The following is a 24513-nucleotide window of genomic DNA, read 5'->3' as shown; positions in this document are numbered from 1 at the left end:
TAAAAAAAAAAAAAGACATTACGTTTGTCTTATTCAAAAGAGAAGCTTTACTAGCCAGTGAGCAGAGATGACAACAGTGGTTTTATGCTTTTGGCAAACCAAGTCCTACTAATTGACCTAAATGTCACTTATATCTACAGCTCTGGTTTAAGCTTGAGTTTGAGTTTCTCAAAGGCATCTTGTCACTAATTGTTGGGTCACATTACGTCAGTTACAGAGCCACTGAGAGAGAGTTTGGCCTTGGCGGGCAGCAGCAGTCATTTTATGTTAATTCTCTTACCATTCAGACATGTAGTTTGCATGTGGCAGAAGTCTTTGGTATCTTCCAGTGAGCATCGCATAAATGTTTCCAAGCATAGCAATAATTTCAAGGTCAGTGCTCCCGGATAATATTAGCCAAAATAAGATCTTTTCACAGTACGACAATTATCTATTCTGTGAACTAGGAAAGGATATTGTGACCATATCCAGCAGTGATGTGAGCAATGCTACAACATTTTTACAGTGTAGACCTTAAAACCCCTACATGGCTGCTGCTGATAAACAACAGTTAACCAAATGTTATCGGTGGCTGTTCAGCTGACTCTTAGTGCCACCATGCTTTGGGAAACAGGCTCCGCTTCCACCACAAACATTGAAACCCTTGTTTGCCAAAAGCTTCTTTCAGGGGGATACACAACTTAAAGGCTTAAGAGTTCAAAAATTTCTCGCTCACTCTATCCTGGAGAGTTGCATGAAGAGTCTTCTCTAAAATAAATCATTCCAGTTTATTCGTTAGGTTAAGATCTGTTAGGGTCGGAGAAAAAAAAAGAAAATAAAAAAAAAAAAAAAAAAAAAAAAAAAAAAAAAAAAAAAAAAAAAAAAAAAGGGGACCAAAAAAAAAAAATTGGAAAAAATAAACCAACCCCTTTTTAGGGGGGGGAAAAACAAAAATCGGGTGTGTTTGGGGCGGGCATTGCTTACGTGGATCATGTGTTGGAGGTTTGAGATTTTCCCCAAACTGTGCCTGCACCTTGTGATTAGTTCACGTGTGACACCATCTTCTTTATTCAGATTTTAGCACTTCTCTCTTACACACCAAATATAACTATGTAGCTTGTGCTTAAGATTTGCATACACTCCCATTCTTACTATTCATTCAACACATTCAAGCCTATTATGTTCTATTCCTCTATGCTACTTCTGTATGTCAGGCTGGAGTGTGCTGCACTTTGGCTAGCACTTTAGCTCTGCTACAAATGTTAAAAAGACACCTAGCACATAGCACGGTAAGATACAGGGCTGATAAAGTGTGCTTGTGGAAAAGTGGCACAACAGAACTGAAAATATTTGGCTACAACATGTAAGAAGAACACATGATTTAAATTTTTTGGTGATGTAATCAATGCCTGATCCCTGGTTAGCCCTGCTGTGAAACCAGACATCCATGTTTCATCCCTGATTGAACTTCTAAAAGGAAGTCCACTGTACATTTGGACGGTTCAGTGGTAAAAGTCCAATCCCCCCACTGTGTTAATTAGCAGCAGAATAAGATGAAAAATCCTCTGTTGCTACCTGGTGGGAAAATTAATTTACATCAGGGTCTTAATTGTTTTTGTTTACATGAACATCTTTAGTGAAGTTAAATGTAAATAGTGCAACTCTTCTTCACACAAAAGAGAAGAATCTCCACTGAAAAAGAATGTGAATTACAAGTGAAAAACCACTTGTGTAGAAAATCACGTTTGATCACTCGACGTCGGACCAGGCAGTGTCTGGTAAGCTGAGCTTAGTGGGCAATTTGAACATGGTCGGCAGATTTATTCTTTAGAGATATCATTTACAGAAAATACGTGTTTACACATGCCAAAACCTATAACGGGAATTGATTTACAAATGAATGCTCACGAGGCAGATTCCCTCAAATTGCCCACTGGCTTTGACAAATGACAAGGCGGGACCAAGACAATAAAACATATGCAAGTGTTGTTGTTTTTTGGTCAAGGAGTTAAAAATGCCCAGCAAATAGATACAATTCTACAGCAGGCTTTAGTTATGTTAGAACTCAGATTTTTCCCGTCATCTATGATTTTTAGACCACTTTTTTTAATCGGAGGTCGTGTTTGTGTCGATCAATTTCCCTCGAGTACAGTTAGTAGGGGAGTTTCGGGAAACTAGTTGGTTTTGACATTTTTTTAAGAGTTTCAGGCTGAGTAATGCTGGAGGACTCGGGATTCAAGCAGACAGTGCTATACTATATCTCACTAAACCCGTTTCACTTTCTAGTGGTTAAAATGAGGGGCTACGTACAAGGACAGTTGATGTAGGATGCAATGTTGGAAACAAAAATGTAACTCCACCATTTCCAACTGCTCCCCATGACCACTTTTTAGTAAATAGTAAGTAAGTTGGCATTATCTTTCAGCTGTGTCAGATTAACTGTCTTTTTAGCACAGAGCATTGTCTTGTCCCCATTGTTCAACTTGCAGTCAAATTCAGGCTAAACTACTATAAACACCAGTTACAACAGCGATTTTAATTGTTGACCAGAACTGTGTTTGAGGTGTCCCAATAGATGATTTTAGCACCATTTTCTGAGGCCATGATATTAAAATGCCACATTTTTTTATTTCTCCGGCAGCAATGGTGGATAGCCTCCATCTTAGAGAGAGCTGTTGCTTCTCAGTATGAAGGAATAACCAGCAGGAACATAAAATTCAGTAACGGGACAATAAGTTAAGTTGAAGATAGCCTTGCAAATGACAATCAGTTATGAAGGATTTGCTTAGGTCAAAACACACTGTACTCAGCAACACAACTCTTGTTAATAGTCTTTGGGGACATCTTTACAGATACAAGTTTTCTAAAACTGCTGTCTTGTTGGCAGTTGTTTCATAACTGTACTATATAACTGTAATTTTAAACAATGAGGAGACAGATCTGCACAGGCAGAGGACTGAAGCTCGTTACCTTCCAGTTGAATATACACTCTCGGATTTTGTTACAGTGTACCTTTTTAAATATTGACTGAATAGCACAGTTGTAATGTCTGACTGAATTGTCAACTGACAGTCCTATTCCCTGTGTGAGAGGAGATGGCTGTTGCCAACCAGAAACTTGTGCAGTCTCTTGTGTTTTAGTAATAATGCAAAGTATGCTTAAATGCTGTTCTTGCTGCCTAAATTCAAAGGCATACCTTTTTTTTTCAGAAGGACATCCAGTGAGAGGCAAAGCCACTAGAATGAATCTGGTTCAGTGTGTAGACATTGCTGTGCCTTCTAACAGCCACTAGGGGGCAGATAGAATAACCGTGAATAGAGGAAGGAACACCTGCGCATTTCACATGCTGTGATTAAAAAATGCTTGGAATTGCTGATATAATACAAGATATGAGCTAATTGTTGACTGCTGATAGTGCAGATAGGAATGTGTGAGTTTTACAGCCGGGAGTCATGGAAGGTAAAATTTCAGACTACCTTTTCATCTTGTTTGTAGAGCAATCTTGTCTAGTAGTGTTGTTCAGAATACGCACATATATATGCAATTTACTTAGGTGTTTTTCTAGGGCAGACAGATCCTGTCAGCTGTAATTACCATTGAACTGTGTTGGAGCAACACGTTACTACCACTGTGCCCCAAACACCCCATCCCACCCTGTCAAAACGCCCCCTGGGCACTGAACTTCTGCAGTAAGTGCAATAGAGCTCAACTACTTGTGGCTTGCTTTCCCTTTTGCTGTCACTGAAATGCTCTGCATGAGTTTTTTTAGGGCCGTTTTCTGTCTGTGCACGGTTTAGGGCGAGAGCAGAAACTGGCACAAGTGAAATCAGCCCAAAGTCTGACATGTGCACGGTGCCTTGAGGTGACTGAATCACTTAAGACTGAAATGTGTTGGTTAGGGCTGGGTATTTTTTCAATACAGATGAAAAATCCAAACCTTTTCATAAACGATTCCTTTAATAGTAGATATATGTTGGCAAGTGTTGAGCGTAGCAGGGTGCGTTAAAGCATTGCTGCAAATGTGTCAACGTTTAAGAGCTGTTGTGCAATTGACGGCGTAAACAGATTCAGAAACCATTCATTCAGGAGTTAGCATGCTTTGTTAGCATTTAGCTGTGTGTGTCTCTCTTGCTGTTAGTCTTGTTCAAGTTAGTTGTTTGCCATAGCGGGTCGGTTTTCACACCTCAGTAGTGTGGGAATCATGTAAATAAATCCAAACCCTCTTTAGTAAGTGAGCTTAAATGTAACGTTTGTTTGGATCCCCAGCTTTACTAATCAAAAGTAGACTATGCTCAATTTAAATCCTCGGAAAGGAAAGTTCTCATTTGAAAAATCCAGCACTTTAGTTTTTGTTTTTTGAATATTTTAAAGACCTTTTTGATGCCTTACATTTAAGGGTGATACCCAGCCCTGATGGAGAAGATATTGAAGTTCGTTACACTGTACATAGCATTACCATGGCAACAGACGCCCTGACACTGACGGTGTCACCATGGCAAATGATGTTGCATCACTAAGGTAACTAACTTCCCAGCAGGAGTGCTTTGATTGTCCGTGAACAATTTATGGTGCTATGCTCCCATTGCTGCGGCCTGCAGGCCCCTCTGTTGTAGAAATCCCATCGAGTTTTACAGGAAATACTTCAGTTACTTAGTTTAGTGTTCAACTAAAGTCTTCTGTAGTACAAGTCCTTCAAAACCTCCGAGAGGTACGAAGGAGTGAGTGAGTGTTTAAAGTGTAGCACAGCCAGGTGTCAAAAAGAAGAGGTTTCTCCATGGTTTAGTGTGTGCGTGTACGCGTGTGTGCGTGTGTGTTGTATAGAAAGGTTCTTCCAGATATGACAGTTTTTTTTGTTTGTTTTTTTGGGACCAGGTGGAGTTGTAGTGAACAGCAACCGTAGGAATCGGCTGTTTGCACACAAGAGTTCTCGAGTCTACTTTCGCTGCTAGTTTGTGTAATTTATCAAGCATTTTTGAGAAATATTTATTTTTATAAGCCTAATACAAAAGTTGATATTTTACAAAGTGACTTGACCAAAAGACAGTAAACAAAAACACTGGCACTTGAATGTTGAATGTCATTGGTATGAGTGAAAATTTCTATTTTTCTGGGGTAGTGTGAGCTTTTTAATGTTAAGGATGCAACTGTGTAGGGATTTCTCTTTTAAATATGTCACCGTAACAACTTGTGATTATGTGCAAAATGTCACTGGTGCCAAAACTGATTCAAATCATCTCGCAAAAATCCCAATACACCAGTTCTCTGTCTAAGGCCAATACAAAGCAACCCATGCTGCTTGCACATCTTTTCGTGTTTAACCGGACTGTTTTTGCTGAACAAGTCCCCCCTCAGAACAGTGCAGTTGTGCGTCTTCACATGCACTTTACATTTTCTGGAAGTTTGAACTGGCTTTTGTCTAAGCAAAATTGGACCTTGAATATCTCTCTGAAAGACCGGAGTTATCTTACGAGGTGGCAGTCCCTTGTTCTTATTAGAAGTATTTTGTTGAAAACACTAACTTGTACTCCCCACTTGCCATAACAGGGCTCTTCCATTTTTGGTCAAATAGAATAATGCTTAAAGATGTGCACGTGGAGTCACACGAGGCCACAGGGTGACACACTGACAGTTTGATTACAGTTAATGCGACTGTGACATATTACAAGAAACAATCCTACATAAAGTCACATTGGACTCAGTATCAGATCCATAAACCCGTTTGTGCGACAGGTTCCATTGCCAATACTGATAATCAACCATAAACAGCCATTTTAATTGGCAAACAAAATTTGAGACAATACCACCATATATGCCAAGGTTTGGATTAAAAAAAAAAGTATTAACAAACGTTAACAATCAAAGACCATTTTGTAAAAAAAAAGAAAAGAAACACGCAGTACAAAAAACAAGTGTCCAGATTCTCTCCAAGTCAGATGTTGTTTTTTTTTTTTTTTTTTTTTTCATTTGAGTCTTTACACTTTTCCTTCCCGTTAATACCCTTGTTGTGAATGTCTGGCAAGTGGTGATCTTTAAAGTCTTCATAACACAGAATTAACTGTGGTTCTATTGCTATGTTGTTGTGATTTGCATCTTTGCAGGCGCCTGTGTGTTGAGTGATAATGCTCATACATATAGGGGAGCATCTGGCCAATCAGAAATGGGGGAGATGCCCTGATGACATACATCCAGGTGTCTTTTACATGACTTTTTTTTTTTTTGCTTAACTTGCAGCTGATCCATAGGAGTCTACCATCTTTTAGCTGCAGACATTCTGCAGTTATACAGAAACAAATTTGGCCATCAACAGTAGCCTTAATGGACCAGAATGCAATGCGGCCCCAGCAAAGCCACTATCAATGACATTTCAAAGATATGGTACTATTAGTACACGTAGGTGAATGATCACACTTCACTTCTTGGGTGCCATGAAGTTCATTCATGGAAACAAAATGGGGACACCAAATAAAATGCAACACCGCAGCTTTATTTTACTTTCAATTTTATAAACTTAGAGGGTTATTACAAAAAAAGTGTTGTCATATTTAGGAATGATTGCTGTTTAGTGACTGAATTGAAATATGATAAAGCCCAGTGTTGTCGCCATTGCTTACTGGCCAGACCCCTCAATGTGAACACACTGCACCTCCAGCCTGGTAGTTAGTATTTGCTTTATGTATTAGTTTAGCAGTTGTGCACGAAGAGGAGCACTGCACGAAGAAGAAAAAAAAAAAAACAGTGCATCTATTCTGATTTTACCACGAATAAAGGTTTTGATTTGCAAATGTAAAGTGTTTTGATCCATTTCTTCTTCTGTGTGTTTTAGATTTTAAATATTTGAGAAAAGCATGTCAAACACGTTGAAGTTATTAAATAATCAAGTTTATTTGCAGTTAAATACTGGACAAAGTGAAAAACAACAATGTGTATAAAACAAATGACAGATGAATTGAATTTGAGTTCCCTTCTCATCGTTTCATTATAAGGCTACTGCTATAACAAAATCAAAGTATCTTTAATTGATAAAATAATGCTTGTGCTGTAAAAGACTAAACATACATTTGGAATGTAAAGTTGCACCTACAGTTGCTAAAACTTGCTACCCAACCTTGCTGAATGTTAGCAGGAGCTGGTGTGTTTACATGCACTTCAGCAACTGATTTACAGTAACTGTTACTTGAGTGCATGTAAATGCAATACTTATAGTCTTATCTGTTCTGAGCCGATCAACACTAGAATATTTGGTCGTTGGATTTACGAGCTACCTGCTTAATTTGAATCCTACCCTGTGGATGTACATGAATGTACACAGTCATTCAAATGTCACTGAACATTCAGGATCTGTGTTATGCTTGTCATAAGCTATGCTGAATCCGTAATTAATATCAAAATAAAGTGCACTCATTTCCAGGTGTAACTTTGCTTTGGTTGAAGGGAGGCTCTGCCTTCCTATTGTCTAGCACTTCAGGTAAACTATTCTAACTATACTATAAAGCGAGACTGAGTTATATCGTCTTCAGTATTTGTACGTTTTGAGGTAAATCGGCCGTGTCTTGAAATCTTTTGTAGATAATAAGTCGCTGCTTTGTGTCTCTTTTCACTCTGCGTTTTCAAGCTGCCTTCGGATTTGTTCTTGGTCCTCGCTTGCATCGGACCAGAAGTCTGGGTGGACTTGGTACCATTTGACTACAACGCAAAACACAGGAATTAATAGCACACATTATAAAGAGGGAACCAATTTTGGCTAAAACTCGCACCTTTTGTGGATTAGGGCTTTAATGTATGGAGGGATTTAAGGGCCATAACTAAATAAATAAATGTACAATTTTATAATTAAATGTCTAAATGTGTATATATTTATACTTTCATTCATGAAGTTGACCAATATATTTTGTTCCCTGCGGTTACGCTATGGGTAAATAAAAGTATAAATAAATATATCCTCATCTAGACATTTAATTCTATAATTATACATTTATTTATTTAGATATGGCCCTTAAATCCCTCCACGTTAATGTGCTGGCCTTATCGGCTCGCTTTCTATCTCCGGAGGCGTGTTTGTGTGTTACTGTACCCGTCTGTCTGATGCCTTCAGCCCAGGACACCTCTGCTCTCCAGCCTAGCTGCTGCAGCTTCTCACATGTGATGGGGTAGCGCAGGTCGACATGCGGCCTATAGAGCAGAGGTCAAAGGTCACTTGGCTCACTGTCCTGATAGATCCATAAAAACAAACTTATGACTTGTCGAACTGGCCTAGCACAGGCGTGATATTTTAGGTGAGGACTAATGCGAAGTTGATTTTCTAAAAGATTTGATATATTTTCTTTGGAAATATTTGTTTGCTGATGTTACACTCATACAGTAGAGTTAGTATTACCAGTAATGATTCACCAAAATCAGAACCTCCTAAATACGTCATTCATTTTTGAAACTGCACTAGTTTACTCACCTGTCGGGCACAAACTCGAGCCAATCTTTTACCTCAGAGTCTGGCACTTTCTTGACCTAAAAGACACAAACACACTGAGTTTTCTGGACATCTGCTACTTCCCCCTATATGTTTAAATTGGGAGCACAGTTCCCTAAACGCACCATCTTAACAAGTTCCCTGGCCAGTTGCATGATAGGAATCTCACAGCTTGTGCCCATGTTGTAGATTTCTCCCACAATCCCTTTCTCCAGAACCAACAGAAAGGCGTTGATGGCGTCATCGACAAACAGGAAATGGCGGGATTTAGGCAGGGTTCCCTGGATGGTGCTGCGGCAGAGCGGAGAAAGAGGAACCGAAATTTGAAGCTAGATTTAGTCGGTCTTGGTTTTTCTGTTAATGTCAAACAAATACTGAAGCTGGTCTCTCAGTAAAACCTTTTCAAAGTAAAGTTCAAAGAAACCTACCATTTCTTGTTCCTCTGCAAGAGGGTGAGAAACCTCGGAATGACCTGAAAGATCAAGAAGAGAGTCGGTTTTAAAAGTCAGTTGGAAGCAGAGAATATCTTTATCGCTGTAGGAAGAGCTTAAATAGTGACGGATCACTGCGCTAGTTCTCCTGTTTAACTAGTGTGTTTAAAACCAGCAAAATCTGCATTTTCAACTAAAGATTAATTGGTTCACACTTAGTAAAAAATACCTTTTATTACACTGCAAAGATCTTGTACACGGCCAATTGTGGATCCAAAATGTTAAATTGTAAAAATGGACCAATCAGTGATCAAGATCTTAAAGGAAGTTTGGGTGCTGTACCTTCTCAGTGTACTGCCTGGGCCCGTAGATGTTGTTGCTCCTGGTAATGATGATAGGAAACTGGTAACAGATACACAGAGCACTATTTAACATACAAAGAACTGTGAGGAACAAAACCTGGATTACTGTATCTGTTTAAAGATCCAAATTAGCATAACTGGCAAACACAGTGTAGTTGTATAAAAATGCCCATCGCAATTTCCACAAGTCCAAGGTGATGTTAGGAAATTGCTTGTCTGACCAAACAGTCAAAAACCAAAAGACAATTAAATTAAAGCTTAAGTTTAACTTTTTAATATTACTGAACGTCCGTTACATTGAAGCCATTAGCAAATGAGTTTCTACAAAGCTGATTAAGACCATCAGCTCCACACAGCTCTCTCTGTATTTGCACATAGCTTTAATATCACGCAAGGCAAAGACAGGCAGCAAATTTTCACAATTTAGAAGCTAAAATTAGGAAAGTTTTGGCATTTTTTGCTTTCGATTATCATGTGGCAACATGCTATAACATAGGGGGGGGGAAATCCAGTGCTAAAACTTTACGATAAATGTCTTAAAAACCTCATGTCATTTAGAAGCTACTGCCTGTGTGTGTGTGTGTGTGTGTGTGTGTGTGTGTGTGTGTGTGTGTGTGTGTGTGTGTGTGTGTGTGTGTGTGTGTGTGTGTGTGTGTACCTTATATTTGTCCCAGTAGGATTGGACCAGGTACTCAGCAGCTGCTTTAGTGGCAGAATATGGGTTAGAGGGCCTCACTGGACTGCTCTCATCAAACACCTGCAGAAAACAAACAACCCGATATCCAAATCACTAACCATAAACTCCACATACCACCTCTCCCCCCCCAAACAATCTATCAACTAAATCACTATTCACTGACCTGGTCCAGACTGGCTCCGTACACTTCATCAGTGCTGACGTAGATAAAGCGCTGTGGCTGGTGTCGAGCCTTATGGGCGGCTCCCAGTAAAACTCTGGTCCCATCGATGTTAACACGCTGGAAACTAGACGGAGTTTCAAACGACCTCTCTGTGCGGGGGATAAAAAGGACTATGGTATCAGAGGCTGATTATTAATAGAGCCGCAGGTTACGAGTGTAACCTCAGTTTGAACGAACTGCTGCTCACCGACGTGTGTTTGGGCTGCCAGGTGAAAGATCACGTCGATGTTTTCTGTGTTGAAAATGTGATTAACCAGCCGTGAGTTACACACGTCTCCCTGTTAAAGAAAGGACAGTTACACTACTAGTTATCGTAAGAGTACAAATGTCACTGTTCCCCTTAATAGGCCTAAACTAAACCTTTTGTTACTGCCTGCAGCTCCATGTTCTTCTATAGACTGATAGATTCTCACCCTGATAAAGGTGTAGTTGGCTCTGTCTTCAACACTCTCCAGACTCCTGGGGCTGCAGCAGTAATCCAACTAGAAGAGATCAGACAATGAGAAATGCAAACAGTAGGCCTACATACAGCATACTGAGATATGTACACCGATTTATTCGTTCATCAATTTGTGGACAAGGACAGTGTCAGCGCTACCACACACCAGAGAAGACTTACATTATCGAGGTTGATAATTCTCCAGTCAGGGTGCCTGTTCACCAGCGAACATACAAGATGGGAGCCACTGGAGAGAGATTGGGAGGTGGAAATACATTTAAGACTTCCCTTGAGTAAAAGTACTAATACCGCACGGTTACAAGTAAAAGTCCTGCATTGAAAATGTTATGTAAAAGTATGTGTGTGTGCAAAAATCTCAATTTTTTTTAAGTAACTTGTAACAAAAGCGGTCAGATTAATGTAGTGGAGTAAAAAGTACAATATTTCTCTCTGAAATGTAGTGGAGTAGAAGTTAGGGTGACCAAACGTCCTCTTTTGCCCGGACATGTCCACTTTTTACGTACTGTCCGGGGGGTCCGGGCGGGTTTTATAAATTCATGAAAATGTCCGGTTTTCACTGTTTTTCATGGGTCTATTACGCGTGTACTTAAATTGAGTGGCGCTTTGCACAGTGTACTACGGTACTTTGTTGTGTGACGTAATTCCCGAGCGGCTGCTTTGTGGGCGGCTCTGCGACGCGCACATACAGGGACTAGAGCAGACAGCGGAGCAGCATTGTACACAAAATGCTGCAGCGTTTCCTGTTAAAGTTTTCCCACCGTGGTCAGAAAACACAGGGGAGACACTTTGTTTCTCTCACTATGACTCTAGAGTCGTACTCGCTCGCCGTCACTCTCCCTTAATTCTCCCTCGCTCTATCACCCACTCCCCACACACACAGACATGCCGGCTCGACACACACACCAGCGCACAAGTATTAACATCAGGCTACGGCGAAAGCTCTGCGTGGAGCCTGCGTACAACCATAAAACAAGGCAGCTTCACAGTTGAACTGCAAAAAAAAAATGTCCGTCCCGGTCGGGACCGGACTAGTGGGAGGCGGAGTGCACCGTGTGCAAAGCTGGCACATATGTTTTAGTGTCTTTATTATTTATCTTATTACATTGAAAAGGTATTAAGACATATTTTGTTGTAGCTGGATTTTCTAACACAGAAGATCGAGGTCATATTTAGAACATTATTTCATATTATTTATTTATTTTAAAAGAGATATTATATTGTTACAGGTTGTTACCGATTTTATTTTATTACAGAAGTTATTTTTGCACCATCGAGGCATAATAAAGCATGTTCATTAACCATTAATTAAGCCTGTCTGAATTTTTGTCTCGAGGCCGGGCCAAGTGTCCTCTTTTTTGTGAAATCAAAATATGGTCATCCTAGTAGAAGTAGAATGTAGCATTAAAGGAAAGGAAAGGAAAGTACAAGTACCTAAAATTTGTACTTGAGTAAATGGGCTTAGTTGCATTCCACCACTGCAAAACACTTACTCAAGTACTGTACTTAAGTTCAATTTGGAGGTACTTGAGTATTTTAATTTCCTGCTTCTGTATATTTCTACATTAGAAGGAAATGTACTATTTGACAGCTATAGAAGATAAAAAAAACATAGTTCCTACAAAGTTATTGCACACCAGAAAGCCTTACTGACACTGCTGATCACAAAAAAACAAGTATAATAAGCATATTAAATACAGTGTACAGTAAATACAATCACCCAGCAGTGTATGAAACTGGCAGAATCATGTCCAACACAGTAAACTACTGCTTATTGACCACTAATCACTAATAAATCCAATATTATAATACATGCCGTATTTAGAAACTGAACTGAACTCACTGTAATGTACTGAAATCCTCAACTAAAACAGAAATGATTGAGGAAAAAACTGGGATAGTTAGGCTTTAGGGCTCGTGGTGTAACGTTAACTAACTGAAGAGCGAGAGAGTTCCCTATAACGATTACTCGTTATGGATAACTTTAAGTCATATTATCATCATCAGTTTGAATCCATTACATGAACTCACATGAATCCAGAGCCTCCAGTCACCAGAACAGTCCTGTTGAAGTCCATCTTCTGGTCATCACAACACTGAACACCGGCAGCTTTCTATTCACCTTAAGGACTCCTTCAGATATAATAATGACATATTAATCGCTTTTATTCCATTATCGAGCCTGCTAGCTATCAGGTAGCACGTCTCTATTTGCCTAACACTTCCATGTAGATACGGTGTGTGATTTGCGACAGTCACCGGCCGTTTTACGGCAGTGTTGACACGTTGAAAAGGGGCGGGATATTTATCTATTGTAGAGTGGTCTCTGCTCTCTGATTGGTTTTGCTACATGACGAAAAGAAATACGCGCCTTTTGATTGTGTGAAACCCAAATCAATCAAACGGTCAACAGTGCCGATTTGACAAGGCAACAGTGTCAAGTGAGTTATAATGAATATGTAACGTCCGAAAAAATATTTTCAAAGTAAAAGTGTTTTGATACACATACGGTTCAAATCTTATTACCAGGCTTCCTAAAAAAAAAGCAGGTGTTCTTTGAAGGTTTATAGTTTTTATTTGGTCAAGTCGTGTATTACTGCTTAAATCATCATACTGAACCATAAAGCATAGTTTCAGAAAATACACTGATGTTATGCAAGTCGATGTACTATTACAGTCCATCATATAGTTTAATCCCAAATTGAATATAAAAGTGTGTTTCAGTCGATGTTTTACGTTACTACACCGTACATCTTGGTGATTCCCCAAAGTGAGACGAATAACGTTAGAGCTTTTATTTGAGTGCAGAAGCAGCTAACTTCCGGTCTCATCCTGGCTAACTTTGAGTAACTTGACGCAGCTAAGCCTGTTCACTTCTGGCTTCGTGGCTCATTGAATTCGTTAGCTAACGTTTATTTGTCGATAACGTTGAACTGCATAAGGGAAAATGTCGTATTTATTAGTCACGTTTGTGGCTATAGTGCTGCTAAGTTCGGAGGCCTCTGGGAAAAGCGTTACGGGACTTTTTAACAGCGAAGCAGCGAGACAGCAGAATGGCCAGTTCATCACTAAATTTATGTACCAAGGTAACGTTCACGCTACTGATGTAAAGATGCCACCGTGTCATTTCAGTTTCCGCTGTGACAGGGTTCAGTAATCATTTATAACATGGCGTGATGACGATGTGTTGATTCATATTACTTGTGTTTTTCTTTATTTGCCACTTGCTCACCGATGGGTGTACCTAGAGTGTCATCATCACTTAATAACATCAGCTGTGCCAATCCCGTTTCTTTCTTTGTGCCAGTTCATATCAGAGATCCTTTTTTTTTTGCAGTATATCAGAGTTTCTGATTCTTAAAAAAGCATTTTCTAATTTAGTGTGACTTTATTAGTGAGTGTTTTAGTAACTTGGTGCAGGACACTTTTTTGAGATTGAACCTATAGACCTACAAGCTACAAACCAGCCTTCTTACCCATTACAAAATGCTTCAAATGTTCTTTCTCCTGCCCCCTACACCCACCCACTAAGACTGAGGTCAGGGGTCAGCTACAGACCTCATTGAACTGGTCTGGCTCCCTTTCAGCAGGGCGGATACTTACTGCAGGATTGGCTGGTAAAAACTTGTGGAGCCTCTGGCTGTTTTTGAGTCTCTCGTCTCAACTTGTCCTGAACTAACTGCACTAATATGCTTGAAGCCAGACCTGTGCCATAATCCCACTAGCATCAGAAGATGATTCTGAAACACAAGTGTGGCCAGGGCCTCCTGAAAGCTACATGCTCTCCTATTCCTCTGGTTTGTGCTCATTTAATTGAAAATATGGTTGGCAATAAATAGTTTTGAATAGAAACTTGAAAAGAAAAACAAAATGAAAAAATGCATCATTTCAAGAGCCTGAGGTGACGTCTTCAAATGACTTGTTTTTCAGACTAAAACCTCAAAGTATTGTATTTCCGATGATATAAAATCTAAAACACTATGTCATGGTTTGGAAAATGGCCAGAAGAGTCAGAGTGCTGTGGTATGTCATCTGTAGTGAATAACTGCTGTAAAATGCATATGTTTTTATGAAATCTAATGAATGAATGAATACATTTTTCTGAACCTTGTCCTGTTTCTGTAGGTGATAATGGTATGTTGGTGATCAGGCTGGACAATTCTGCTCTGGCTACAGAGAAGGAGTCCAGATTGCTGCTGTATAAGGATATGGACTCAAGCCTTGACAACCTAAACTGCTCTGAGAGGCTCGCTAAAGCTCACATCCCCGGTTAGATCCAGTGTTTACTAATACAGAGAGCTGATCTCTGATCTGATGGATGTGATGCAGCTGTAGCTGTATTGTTATTCTCCTGTTTATTCTTCCACGCTGTCACTTCACCTCATTGTCTTATTTGTCCTCCTGCTTCAGTTTCTCTCAGTGACCAAGAACACAACCAGACGATCCCTCGTCAGTCCTCTCCTACAACCTGGCAGGCCCTATATGCTGACAGATACACATGTCAGGTAACATAGATTGCTATGAAACCAACCCCTCCTTAAACATACATGGACATTAAATCTGACCAATAGCAACGCTTAGTACGAAGGGAGGAGGTGTTTCAGGTTATAACGGCTGCTGTATACACACCTGTATGAATGTGAGTGGATGTTTTTAGTCAGCTGGTAGCCAAGCAGCCGATGAAAGCCCCTGATGTTGAAGCATGAATGGATATTAGCATTTAGAGCAAACAATCATTTGTATCCTATTTCAGTGGTTATATTAGTACCGAGAACAGTAATTTGTCGCTCTAAGTTTTTTCTTCCCTCCGTTTCCTGTCTCTCTTTCTCTCCAGGAAAATGCAGTGATTCCTTCCCACGCTGATCTCAGTTTTACCATCTTGTTGTTTAACGCCGACTCGGCTGGAAATCCTCTGGAGCACTTCAGCGCAGAGGAGGCAGGTCAGACATCCTGAGTGGTCCTGTTACGACCCTATAAACGGAGAGTAACCATTGACGTAAAAATAACTGAAGGAAAGATGGGAGATGCTTGTTACAAAAGTATCAGTACAATTTATTAAATAATAAACAGAAAATGTGCAGCAATGCTCTACAAGCCACTGAAAACAGAAACAAAAGCGAGCTCGTCACGGTCAGGAGTCGAACTCGGATATGGGAATATCTACAACCTCAGTTGTAGGATACACTTTTCCCCCGGCAATATCGTTACCCATTATGAAGTCCACTCCCTCCCTTGACAGGAAAACAGGACAAGACTGCTATAGAGAAGAAACCGGTCTTTAGCTTAGAGCTAACGTGCAGCTGATGGAGAGGGGCAGGCACAAGACTCATGCCAATACCCCTGACTATGGTACTGCTGTCGCAGTCAGACTTCTGAGGGAGCTGTTTTACTGATTGGCAATTAAAACCAGACACCCACACTAATATTCAGCATAGCAAATGCCTAAACAAGTGCTTGGTTTAACAAAACCACAAACAATCTAATAAACTCCAGATCCCGGACGAGCCCCCAAATATGTTAAGACCCTATAAACAGAGACCTTTTTCACAGCAGACTTTTTGACTTGTCATAGTAGGAGAAGCACAGCTGAAATCTTAACGATGGCTCAATTCCATCAAGTGTCCCAGTAAGCTATTTTAGTGAGTCAGCATGCACAATACCAGGACCTCTCCTAAGTGGAATGCAGCCATCAGTAATGGTTTTGAACACACTTGTGCTTTTCCTACTATGACATGTCAACATGTCTGCCGTGAAAAAGGTCTATTGATGTAAAAAAATAACCGAAGGAAGGATGGGGAGGTCCTTGTTACGAAATCATCAGTACAAATGTATTGTTAATACAAACAGAAAATGTGCAGCAATGCTCTACAGCCGTTGAAAACCGAAACAAAAAGCGAGCTCGTCACGGTCAGGCAGAGGCCGATCTACAATGACACAAGAACAACGGTGTTAGTTAATGACGAAGCAAAGACTAAATTACAAACCAAGCACAAGATAAACGCCCTCCTTTTTTAGGAAAAAGGATTTAAACCTACCAGCACATGTTCTGGTAAGCGCAACCTGCTGCCTGTGAACACAGGTGTGCTCACTCAGCAATCACCAGCAATCAGCCTGGAGAAGAGAGGGGAGAGACACACACACACACACACACACACAACACACACGATAAAATACTAATCCCTATGTCACAGTGCCCATCACTACAGCTGATATATACCCTGATATATACCCTGTTATTTTTGAAAAACTGAGACATTTCCCTTTGTTTGCCTCTGAAAACAATTCTTTCAAAAAAAAACTTTGGCAAGATTGGAGATTTTGGAAAACTTTGTTTGCACGTTTGCATGTAAACTGATACAAACGGAGGTTTAGGCAGCCGAGGAAGAGAAGAGAGAGGAAGTGATTTGTTGCTATTTTCGGGATTCTGATTGGCTAACGTGGGCTTGAGCTTCTTGTTACACTGCCACCTACAGGTTTGGCGTGCTCTTGATGGCACACGGGTACGTGTAAACGAACACTTTTCGGAAAAACTGACAGCTGTGCACGATGTTATTTTTGAAAACGGAGAGGTTGAAATGTCCGTTTATAAAAATAGCCGGCCACGTGTAAACCTAGCATTAGGCTGTCGGATATCAGGACATTTTGTGTTTTGTATTCAAATAATAGATCAGAGTAGGGAATCCCAGGTCCTTACCTATTCTTTCACAAATATGCTTGAATTGAGGGTTTTATCAACCTATTTTCTGTCTAAATAGTTGTATCCATATCCACTGCTTTATGCTCGAGTGGTGCTGTTAAAAGTTTGTGTTCAATATTTAAAGGGTAGAAAGTGCATAATGGTCTGCCACATGCTATGTCAAATCGCTGATACTCAAGAGTCTTTAAAAGATGTAGGAATTGGTTCTGAGAAATCTGCATAATTCATTTGGGACAACATGTTTCCTCTTGACTCGTTTTGTTCTCTCCCTCGCTCTCCCAGGTCTCCATAGTTTTTACTTCCTCCTCCTGCTGGCCTACTTCATAGCCTGCTGTATCTACATCCAGCCTCTGCACCAGGCTCTGAGGAAAGGAGGTCCCATGCACACTGTCCTCAAAGTGCTGACCACCGTGCTGGCATTACAGGGCTTCTCCGCTCTCTGCAACTACATCCACTTCGCCAGGTAGAATCTGATAACCCAGATGACCTAGCCTTTGAGCAGTTGAACCAAAGAGTAGTGTTTCCTTCTGCGATTTTTTTCCTTTTTTTCAATGTAATAGTTTTTAGTTCAAAACAGGAAAAACTATCTTGTGATTTATCCTGTAAGTTGATCTGGTGTTTCTGTTTCTGTGTTCTGAAGGTATTCCAGAGATGGTACTGGTATTCCTCTGATGGGCAACCTGGCAGAGTGTATGTTCCTTTCTTTCTTAAATATGTCCTACATTAATAAATGCTTAGGAAGCTTGATTTAGTTATACGAATAAGACTCTCTGATTATTTCAGATTCATTTGTAAACGGACAAGAAATGAATGATGTGGTTTTGCCCTCTTCTTTTCCATTTCCTGTTCCCTGTGCAGTCTGGGATATGGTGTCCCAGGTGTCCATGCTGTACATGTTACTGAGTCTGTGTGCGGGCTGGACTCTGAGCCGAGGCAGGAAGCCTCAGTCCAGACCTCTGCAGTGGGAACGGTCTCCGGCGTCCACGGCTGTTGCTGTTGGCGGAGTCGTTCTACAGGTACGCAGGGTTACACTGAAACGTTATTCTAGTAGTAGTTCAGGTAGACGGTGAGTTTTAGTTTAAAGCAGGGATGCACCGAATCCAGGATTTGGCTTCGGCCGAATATTGGACTATTTTTAGAATTATTTTCCACCGAACCGAACCCTACGCTTGCACTACGAGCACTACGCTGGTCGACGTAACGACGCCGCCGTTGATTAAGGGAAGGTGTTTACGTAGGTGGAGCGTTCAATGCAGTAGGCTGTGAGAAAGTGAAAATGGAACTCGTGAACAGAAAAAGTGTTGTTTGGCTGTACTTTCAGTCAAAAGAAGGCGATTCAAGTCGAGCTACATGTTCAGTCCGCAATGCCGATTTGTCTCGTGGTGGCGAGGACCCTAAACAATACACAACCCGCTGTTAAAACATGTGCGCATGAAACATCCAAAAGAGTACGAGTTGTGCAACGTTGTTTACTTCATTAATGTGTTAATGGACTGAGGTTGGGAGTAGAATTCGTCATTCGGTTTCGGCAGAAGCTTGAATCTGGATTCGGTGCATCCCTAGTTTAAAGTGAAATTGTGTCATTTCCAGGGGGCGTTGCTGCTGTGGGAGCAGTACTCAGAATCGGAGAGTCAACATCGCAGCTACCACACCCCGCTGAGTCTGGCAGGTCTCCTCCTCATGGCTCTGAGAGTGGGCCTGGCCCTCCTGCTGGCCTCTGTCCTCTACCAGATCATCTCCACCGAGCGGAGCACCCTGAAGAGGGACTTCTACCTCTGCTTCGCCAAGGTATATTGCACACTAATGTATCCTCCAGACACACAAATAACAGCCGACAGTCCTTCAGATGCTCTTCCTCGTGTTCTCTGCAGGGATGCTTCCTGTGGTTCCTCTGTCATCCCGTCCTCTTCGTCACGTCGGCTGTCTTCAACAAGCACCAGAGGGAGAAGGTTTGAACATGCAAACAAACCACATTTTAGCAAGGCACCACCATGAAGTGGTGTGTGAGACTGATCACTTAGCCTGAGCTGGAGTTTTCAGGTACCATATTGGAAGTCTAAATCTTTTGGTGAGGACAGTGACCTCATACCCCAAACTGAAATATGTTCCATAATCTTTTAGTGCGGGGGAAAAAAAACTGAAGTTAACATCCATCAGATTTTTCAAACAGGTTGATGCAGTATTAGCCAGTTGTTTTCTAGTTACATGGCTGCAGTTTTGGTCTTTTTCTCTGACTTTACCTAAATAATTCTTGCATTATAGCACCAGTTGGAGACATTTTAGGCTAATTTAATGTATTACTGGGGTTGTAAAATAAGTAGATTAGGATATTATATTTTAAACTTGTTTCTCTGCCCCCAATGGGCCAAAAAAATCCCCATGCTGTCGCTAACTCTCTACCTTGTCCTCCCTCTCTGTAGGTAGTGACTATCGGTGTTATCCTCTGCCAGGCCATCGCCATGGTGATCCTCTACCAGCTCTTCCTGTCTCGTTCTCTCTACTGGGAGGTCTCCTCTCTCTCCTCGGTGTCTCTGCCACTCACCATGTCCAGAACGAACCACAGGGGGCGCTACTGAGCACATCCACTCTTGCGCTTTATGAGCGAGGGGAGAAACATGCTACAACACAGAGGCGTCCCACCTCCCTTAACGTCCCAGGGTGTCAGAGGAGGGACACCTCCTGAGCATGAAGACAGAGAGCGGTGTAACACTGCAGGGACCGCTCTCCTTCACTGTTAACTGTTACCTATTGGTTACTGGTAAGCAATTTAGCAGGGAACTGTAGCACGGGGTCACAAAATGACCAGAGGAAGATATTTACAGCAACACCCTACCTCTAGTTACTGGAGCCAACATCTACATTACTGAGCAGGAGGAAAGCTGTTTAATGCAAGACGACCTAGAGAAGGGACACGAGGCTTTCCGTGACACGCTGGATGTCATAATAACTAACAGCCAAAAGTACAGCTTGAAAACCGACTCACGCGAGCATGTTAACCCTCCTGTTGTCCTCGGGTCAAATTTGACCCGTTTTCAAAGTTTCTATATATTAGAAATTGGGGTTTTTTTTCAACCTAATTTCCCAAAAATAACATGGATGGTTCCATACAATGCTCTGCTCAAGTTAAATGAAGGATCAGTTCACTACTTTCATTGAATTGTGGGTGTTTTATTCAATGTTATAGCATTTGAAAAAAACAGTTGGTTTTAAAAACAGCACCCTGACTAAACGTCTACATACCTTCCTCTGATCTTGACTATTAGTCAAAATAATTCACAATTTCAGCTTTTTAACTCAAACATTAGATATAACTTCATATAAATGACGTTTATTGACCATTAGTTCCAGAAAAAAAAAGTGTAAAAAAAAAACTAATAAATTGGTGTTAGTCGTGAAAAAAAAAAAAAAAAGCACAGAAAAAAGAGACAGAAAAGTGTCAATTTTGGACCCTGGAGGACAACAAGTCGACGGGAAGACAACACAAGGGTTAAAGATGGATCGCCAAGATTCAAGATTTTAGGATGCGTCTGCAAATGAAAAAAAAAAAAGATTGGCTCGTGATGGAACAAATACAATCTTTGTGCTCTTGGCTTTGATAATCCCACTTTTATGTCTTAAAGGATAAGGCCGGTATATTTTTCTTATTGTCAACAAATCCCATGAAAAGCCAAAATCAACAATTAGTATGTCTGTATTTTTTTTTTACTTTTCAGCCCAGTCTGTGGCCATTGGTTCCTATGAAGATGTTCATTTTTCAAAACTTGTCAAAAATATATAGTTTCATTTTCAAAAACGTCTCCGTGATTTCCTAGAACAGCTGGGCGCCGCAGTTGTGACGCAGATGCTACTCAAACAGGAGGAGATTGTGCATTTCTGGGTACTATTTTTTTCACCTGCGGATGAATCCACATTTGGTGCTCTGGTGAGTATTTCTGGCAGCAGGTCCATGAACGTTGGATTAAGTCAAAACAAACTACGGTGTGTGTGTGTTCATGGTAATGAAGGAATATGTCACCCATGCAACAGTGTGGCTAGTTAATGTGTTTTTAATAGTTGTTGGACAACAATGGAGTTCTATGGTAAAGAGAAATGCAATATATCAGGCTTTGGCTCCACAGACAATACATTGTAGGTCTTTTCATGGGTTTTATTTACAATAAGAGAATACTGTAGATTAGTATGTGTATATTAATGAATCAGTATGTGGTAAGATTGATATGTGACTCTGGTTAAACAGATTGAGGTGGAGAGACAGTTGGGCGGACTCAAAGATGGATATACTGAAGAACAGACAGGTGGAAGGATGAATCAAGTTTGGAAAGATGGTTACAGTATGTGGACTGGTAAAGAAATAGATTTTCAGTTACCTATATTAAAAGGATTAGTGAGCCAACAGGTCAGTGTGTGCTCCCTGTACATGATGGATCAAGCTGTACTTTAAGTTATTTCTTCACTCTCAACATGAATTTTTGAACTGACAGCATGTGAACCTTTGGAATTGTATAAACTGTATGTAGCTGGAGACACACTGCACGATCTTTTATTTTTCATTCACTGAACCTTGAGCTGGAGCACACTACCTGGGCCAATGATTTCCCCAATTCCAAACTAACGCTTACCTTTTCTGCCACAAATTATTAAGCCCTGGTCTAAGCCCACTATGACTCCATGTGAGTGAGGCTCATTAAAGCATTAGCGTCGCATGAAAGCCCAGTGGGAACAGGCCTGCTGTTTCATTTTGGACTTGACACATTTCGTATTGTGAAAAATGAAATTCCACTTAACGTAGTGACGGCTGACATTGAGCGTTGACATATTTATTCATTCTGTATTTATTTTTGTAAGTCAATATTTGTAACGTGAATGAAGAGAATACATCTTCTATGTATTTTATTTTGTCCCACGGGCCACAATGACAATCTTATTTTTATTAGAAAACAACAAAATATAAGGCCTCGGTTTGTAATGTGTGTACTAAACTTTTACCCCTCAAATTTTTAGATATGGTTCAAATTTAATTTAATTCTGTCATTCCCTTTTTTGCATTATGCCCTCTCCAGTTTTTATTACGTGTATTTATTTTCCGATACAACCCAAACTGTGGAAATATGGGATCTGTGGTCATTACAACTGTAATAAAGTAACTGTAATAAAATACATTTTAAGGTAACCTAGCTAATCCTAAATGCTTATGTTGTTATGACTAATGTCCTTCATGATGTTCATAATCCATAGTTATCGGTCATTTACTAAAACTGCCGTTTTCCTTTTGAGATTTGGTGGGCTCTTGATGCAAAGCAGTTCACTGTAGCCTTGGCTCTTATTAACACTGCCTGCTCAAAGTAACCCAGTTCATATTATTTGCTCACAGCTGGCACACATCAGAGTGTTATGATGGAATGTCATATGTTCAGGTCAGTTTCATTATGTGAAAAATACATATAGAGGGAATTATTTATATATCAGTTTTGGATTGGTTGCAGTATGTCCTATCTCTTTGGTTGTACATTTATTTGTCAGGCAGCTGTCAGATGAACAGTATAGCCTATCCTATCAAATGACAAATATGTTGATTGGTAACAGTAATTTATTTCACAGTTTATTTTAGTTAGAATGTGAATCCATAGGTCACGCAATGAAAAAAGGCTAGCTCTTCAACTAAGGTCACGCACCACTCAGACTACCGTGCATCGAGGCAGCAATTGTTGATTGGATGCGTCGCAACATCGTTTCTTAGGAACTGATTGGCTGTTTTACCCATAGTTTTACCCCATGTTTTAGCAATGTTCGGATCTGTATTAGGACCTCGCATAGATATATACATGTGTGTATATATATCTATGAGGACCTCGTTCGAATATGTTAGGACTTGTTAGGACTTGTTAGGAATCGTTAGGAATCGTTAGGAATCGTTAGGATGTGGTCCATTTGCTGTTCTTATAGCAATTCTAAATCCGTGTCTGTAAAACAACATTCGGGTTTTGAAACCTACATTACAAAACACATATTGTTGCTATGCTGTCAGCCAAAGCAATAGTATTTACTTTTTGTAAAATGAAAAAGAAATTACGTCACGAACAGGATTCGAACCTGTGCGGGGAAACCCCATTGGATTTCGAGTCCAACGCCTTAACCTCTCGGCCACCGTGACTACAAATGTTTATATGTGTTGAAATTAGTATATAATAATAAATATGCGGGATAGATATTTCATTGTGACTATTGTGCGTCTGATGCAGTCAAATGCCATTGTATAAAAAACAATTAAAAACAGCAAGTTGGCAACGTCAAGAGTTAGCATGTTTTGTATTGTTTTTAAAAAACGATTTAGCGAGTAACGTTAACAATGTATTTATTTATTTGATGAAAACAGCCGCACAAAACGACTTCATAATGCGGGGTGCATACATAAAACGTTGATCAAGTCTATTCGGCCATGTGTGATTTGTGATTGGTTTGTGCAGAGGTCTTGTTTCTAAGAGTTGTTATCCTTAGCTATGTATAATGAGTATAATAATAATACTTAATAACTGGATCTCAATATGCCAATACAACACATTTTGGCCAGGGACCCATGGATACAAGCTCTCAAAAAGGCCGCCTTCTTGTTTAATGATGAAAGTCTCTTTTATTAGCGTGCTAGTCTAACGGGTTAATAGGTCCCTCAATGAATGGGGACAGCGCCGACTGCTGGCGTCACTGTCACATTGCGCCGCAGCGCTAAAAGTAATAGAATTATACGTAATGGTAAATCGCTGCAGAGATATTGTTAGCCAAAATTAATTAAAGCCAACCACACAATGTTTTATTTTACCGAATTTTTGTTCTGACTTATAAAGAGCAGATATCTCTGATATTACTTTTTAACTTTTTTGTGATATGCATATCCACATACACAACGTAGTGAGACTGTCTCATAGAGGACCCTAGCTCACACTAGAACCTTCTGTCTCTAACGTAACCAGACTGTAAATATTAATATTACCAGTCTATGAACGTAACGCACGGCCTGATGCATTCAAGTTCAATGGGAATAGTCGAAAAGCATATTACAATTCATTTAAAAAAAAAAAAAAGGTTCACCTCATCATTCATATTTTTTAACTCCAAGTGCTTTTATATTAACGCCACAATTGTTGATCAACACTACAGTAAATATTTGAGTCCACGCGTTTCTCGAATGCAGCGCAGCCTACGTCTAAC

General features: G+C 40.2%; 2 protein-coding genes and 1 non-coding gene across 5 annotated transcripts; 1 reads left to right on the top strand and 2 right to left on the bottom strand.

The window, feature by feature from the left end:
• Positions 1–6836: 6836 nt before the first annotated feature.
• On the bottom strand, positions 6837–12870 carry LOC120554084 (dTDP-D-glucose 4,6-dehydratase-like). Of its 3 annotated transcripts, none has more exons than XM_039792685.1 (12): positions 12645–12870; positions 10776–10842; positions 10570–10638; positions 10344–10434; positions 10097–10245; positions 9895–9993; positions 9217–9276; positions 8872–8915; positions 8569–8734; positions 8426–8481; positions 8051–8186; positions 6837–7662 (listed from the first exon to the last, which is right to left on the bottom strand). In XM_039792685.1, the coding sequence occupies exons 1-11, from the start codon at positions 12689–12691 to the stop codon at positions 8096–8098; spliced, it is 939 nt and encodes a 312-aa protein (XP_039648619.1). In that variant the 5' UTR covers positions 12692–12870; the 3' UTR covers positions 6837–7662; positions 8051–8095. The 3 variants fall into 3 exon arrangements, with proteins under 3 accessions (XP_039648619.1, XP_039648618.1, XP_039648616.1); XM_039792684.1 differs by having other exon boundaries at positions 8051–8148; XM_039792682.1 differs by lacking the exon at positions 6837–7662 and having other exon boundaries at positions 7671–8148.
• Positions 12871–13459: 589 nt separating this feature from the next.
• On the top strand, positions 13460–22484 carry gpr180 (G protein-coupled receptor 180). The gene is made up of 10 exons (XM_039792681.1): positions 13460–13699; positions 14739–14882; positions 15024–15118; positions 15448–15553; positions 17593–17773; positions 17951–18000; positions 18169–18326; positions 18901–19098; positions 19182–19259; positions 19731–22484. The coding sequence occupies exons 1-10, from the start codon at positions 13561–13563 to the stop codon at positions 19884–19886; spliced, it is 1305 nt and encodes a 434-aa protein (XP_039648615.1). The 5' UTR covers positions 13460–13560; the 3' UTR covers positions 19887–22484.
• Positions 22485–23379: 895 nt separating this feature from the next.
• On the bottom strand, positions 23380–23461 carry trnas-cga. Its single transcript has one exon. It is a non-coding gene; the product is annotated as a tRNA-Ser (tRNA).
• Between the last annotated feature and the right edge of the window lie 1052 nt (positions 23462–24513).

This window comes from Perca fluviatilis, chromosome 24 (genome assembly GCF_010015445.1).
Source record: "Perca fluviatilis chromosome 24, GENO_Pfluv_1.0, whole genome shotgun sequence".
Classification (NCBI taxonomy): Eukaryota; Metazoa; Chordata; class Actinopteri; order Perciformes; family Percidae; genus Perca; species Perca fluviatilis.
Note: the sequence above shows the minus strand (reverse complement) of the source record. Positions and strands in the feature narration are given on the sequence as shown.

Excerpts from the sequence above, each read along its gene's own strand:
- LOC120554084 (XM_039792682.1), bottom strand. The coding sequence starts at position 12,691 with ATGGACTTCAACAGGACTGTTCTGGTGACTGGAGGCTCTGGATTCAT. Across the intron at positions 8,735-8,871 it reads TTGCAGAGGAACAAGAAATG|CACCATCCAGGGAACCCTGC; the intron begins GTAGGTTTCTTT and ends GCTCTGCCGCAG. Across the intron at positions 8,149-8,425 it reads CTCGAGTTTGTGCCCGACAG|GCCGCATGTCGACCTGCGCT; the intron begins GTGAGTAAACTA and ends TCTGCTCTATAG.
- gpr180 (XM_039792681.1), top strand. The coding sequence starts at position 13,561 with ATGTCGTATTTATTAGTCACGTTTGTGGCTATAGTGCTGCTAAGTTCG. Across the intron at positions 17,774-17,950 it reads AACTACATCCACTTCGCCAG|GTATTCCAGAGATGGTACTG; the intron begins GTAGAATCTGAT and ends TGTGTTCTGAAG. Across the intron at positions 18,327-18,900 it reads TTGGCGGAGTCGTTCTACAG|GGGGCGTTGCTGCTGTGGGA; the intron begins GTACGCAGGGTT and ends TGTCATTTCCAG.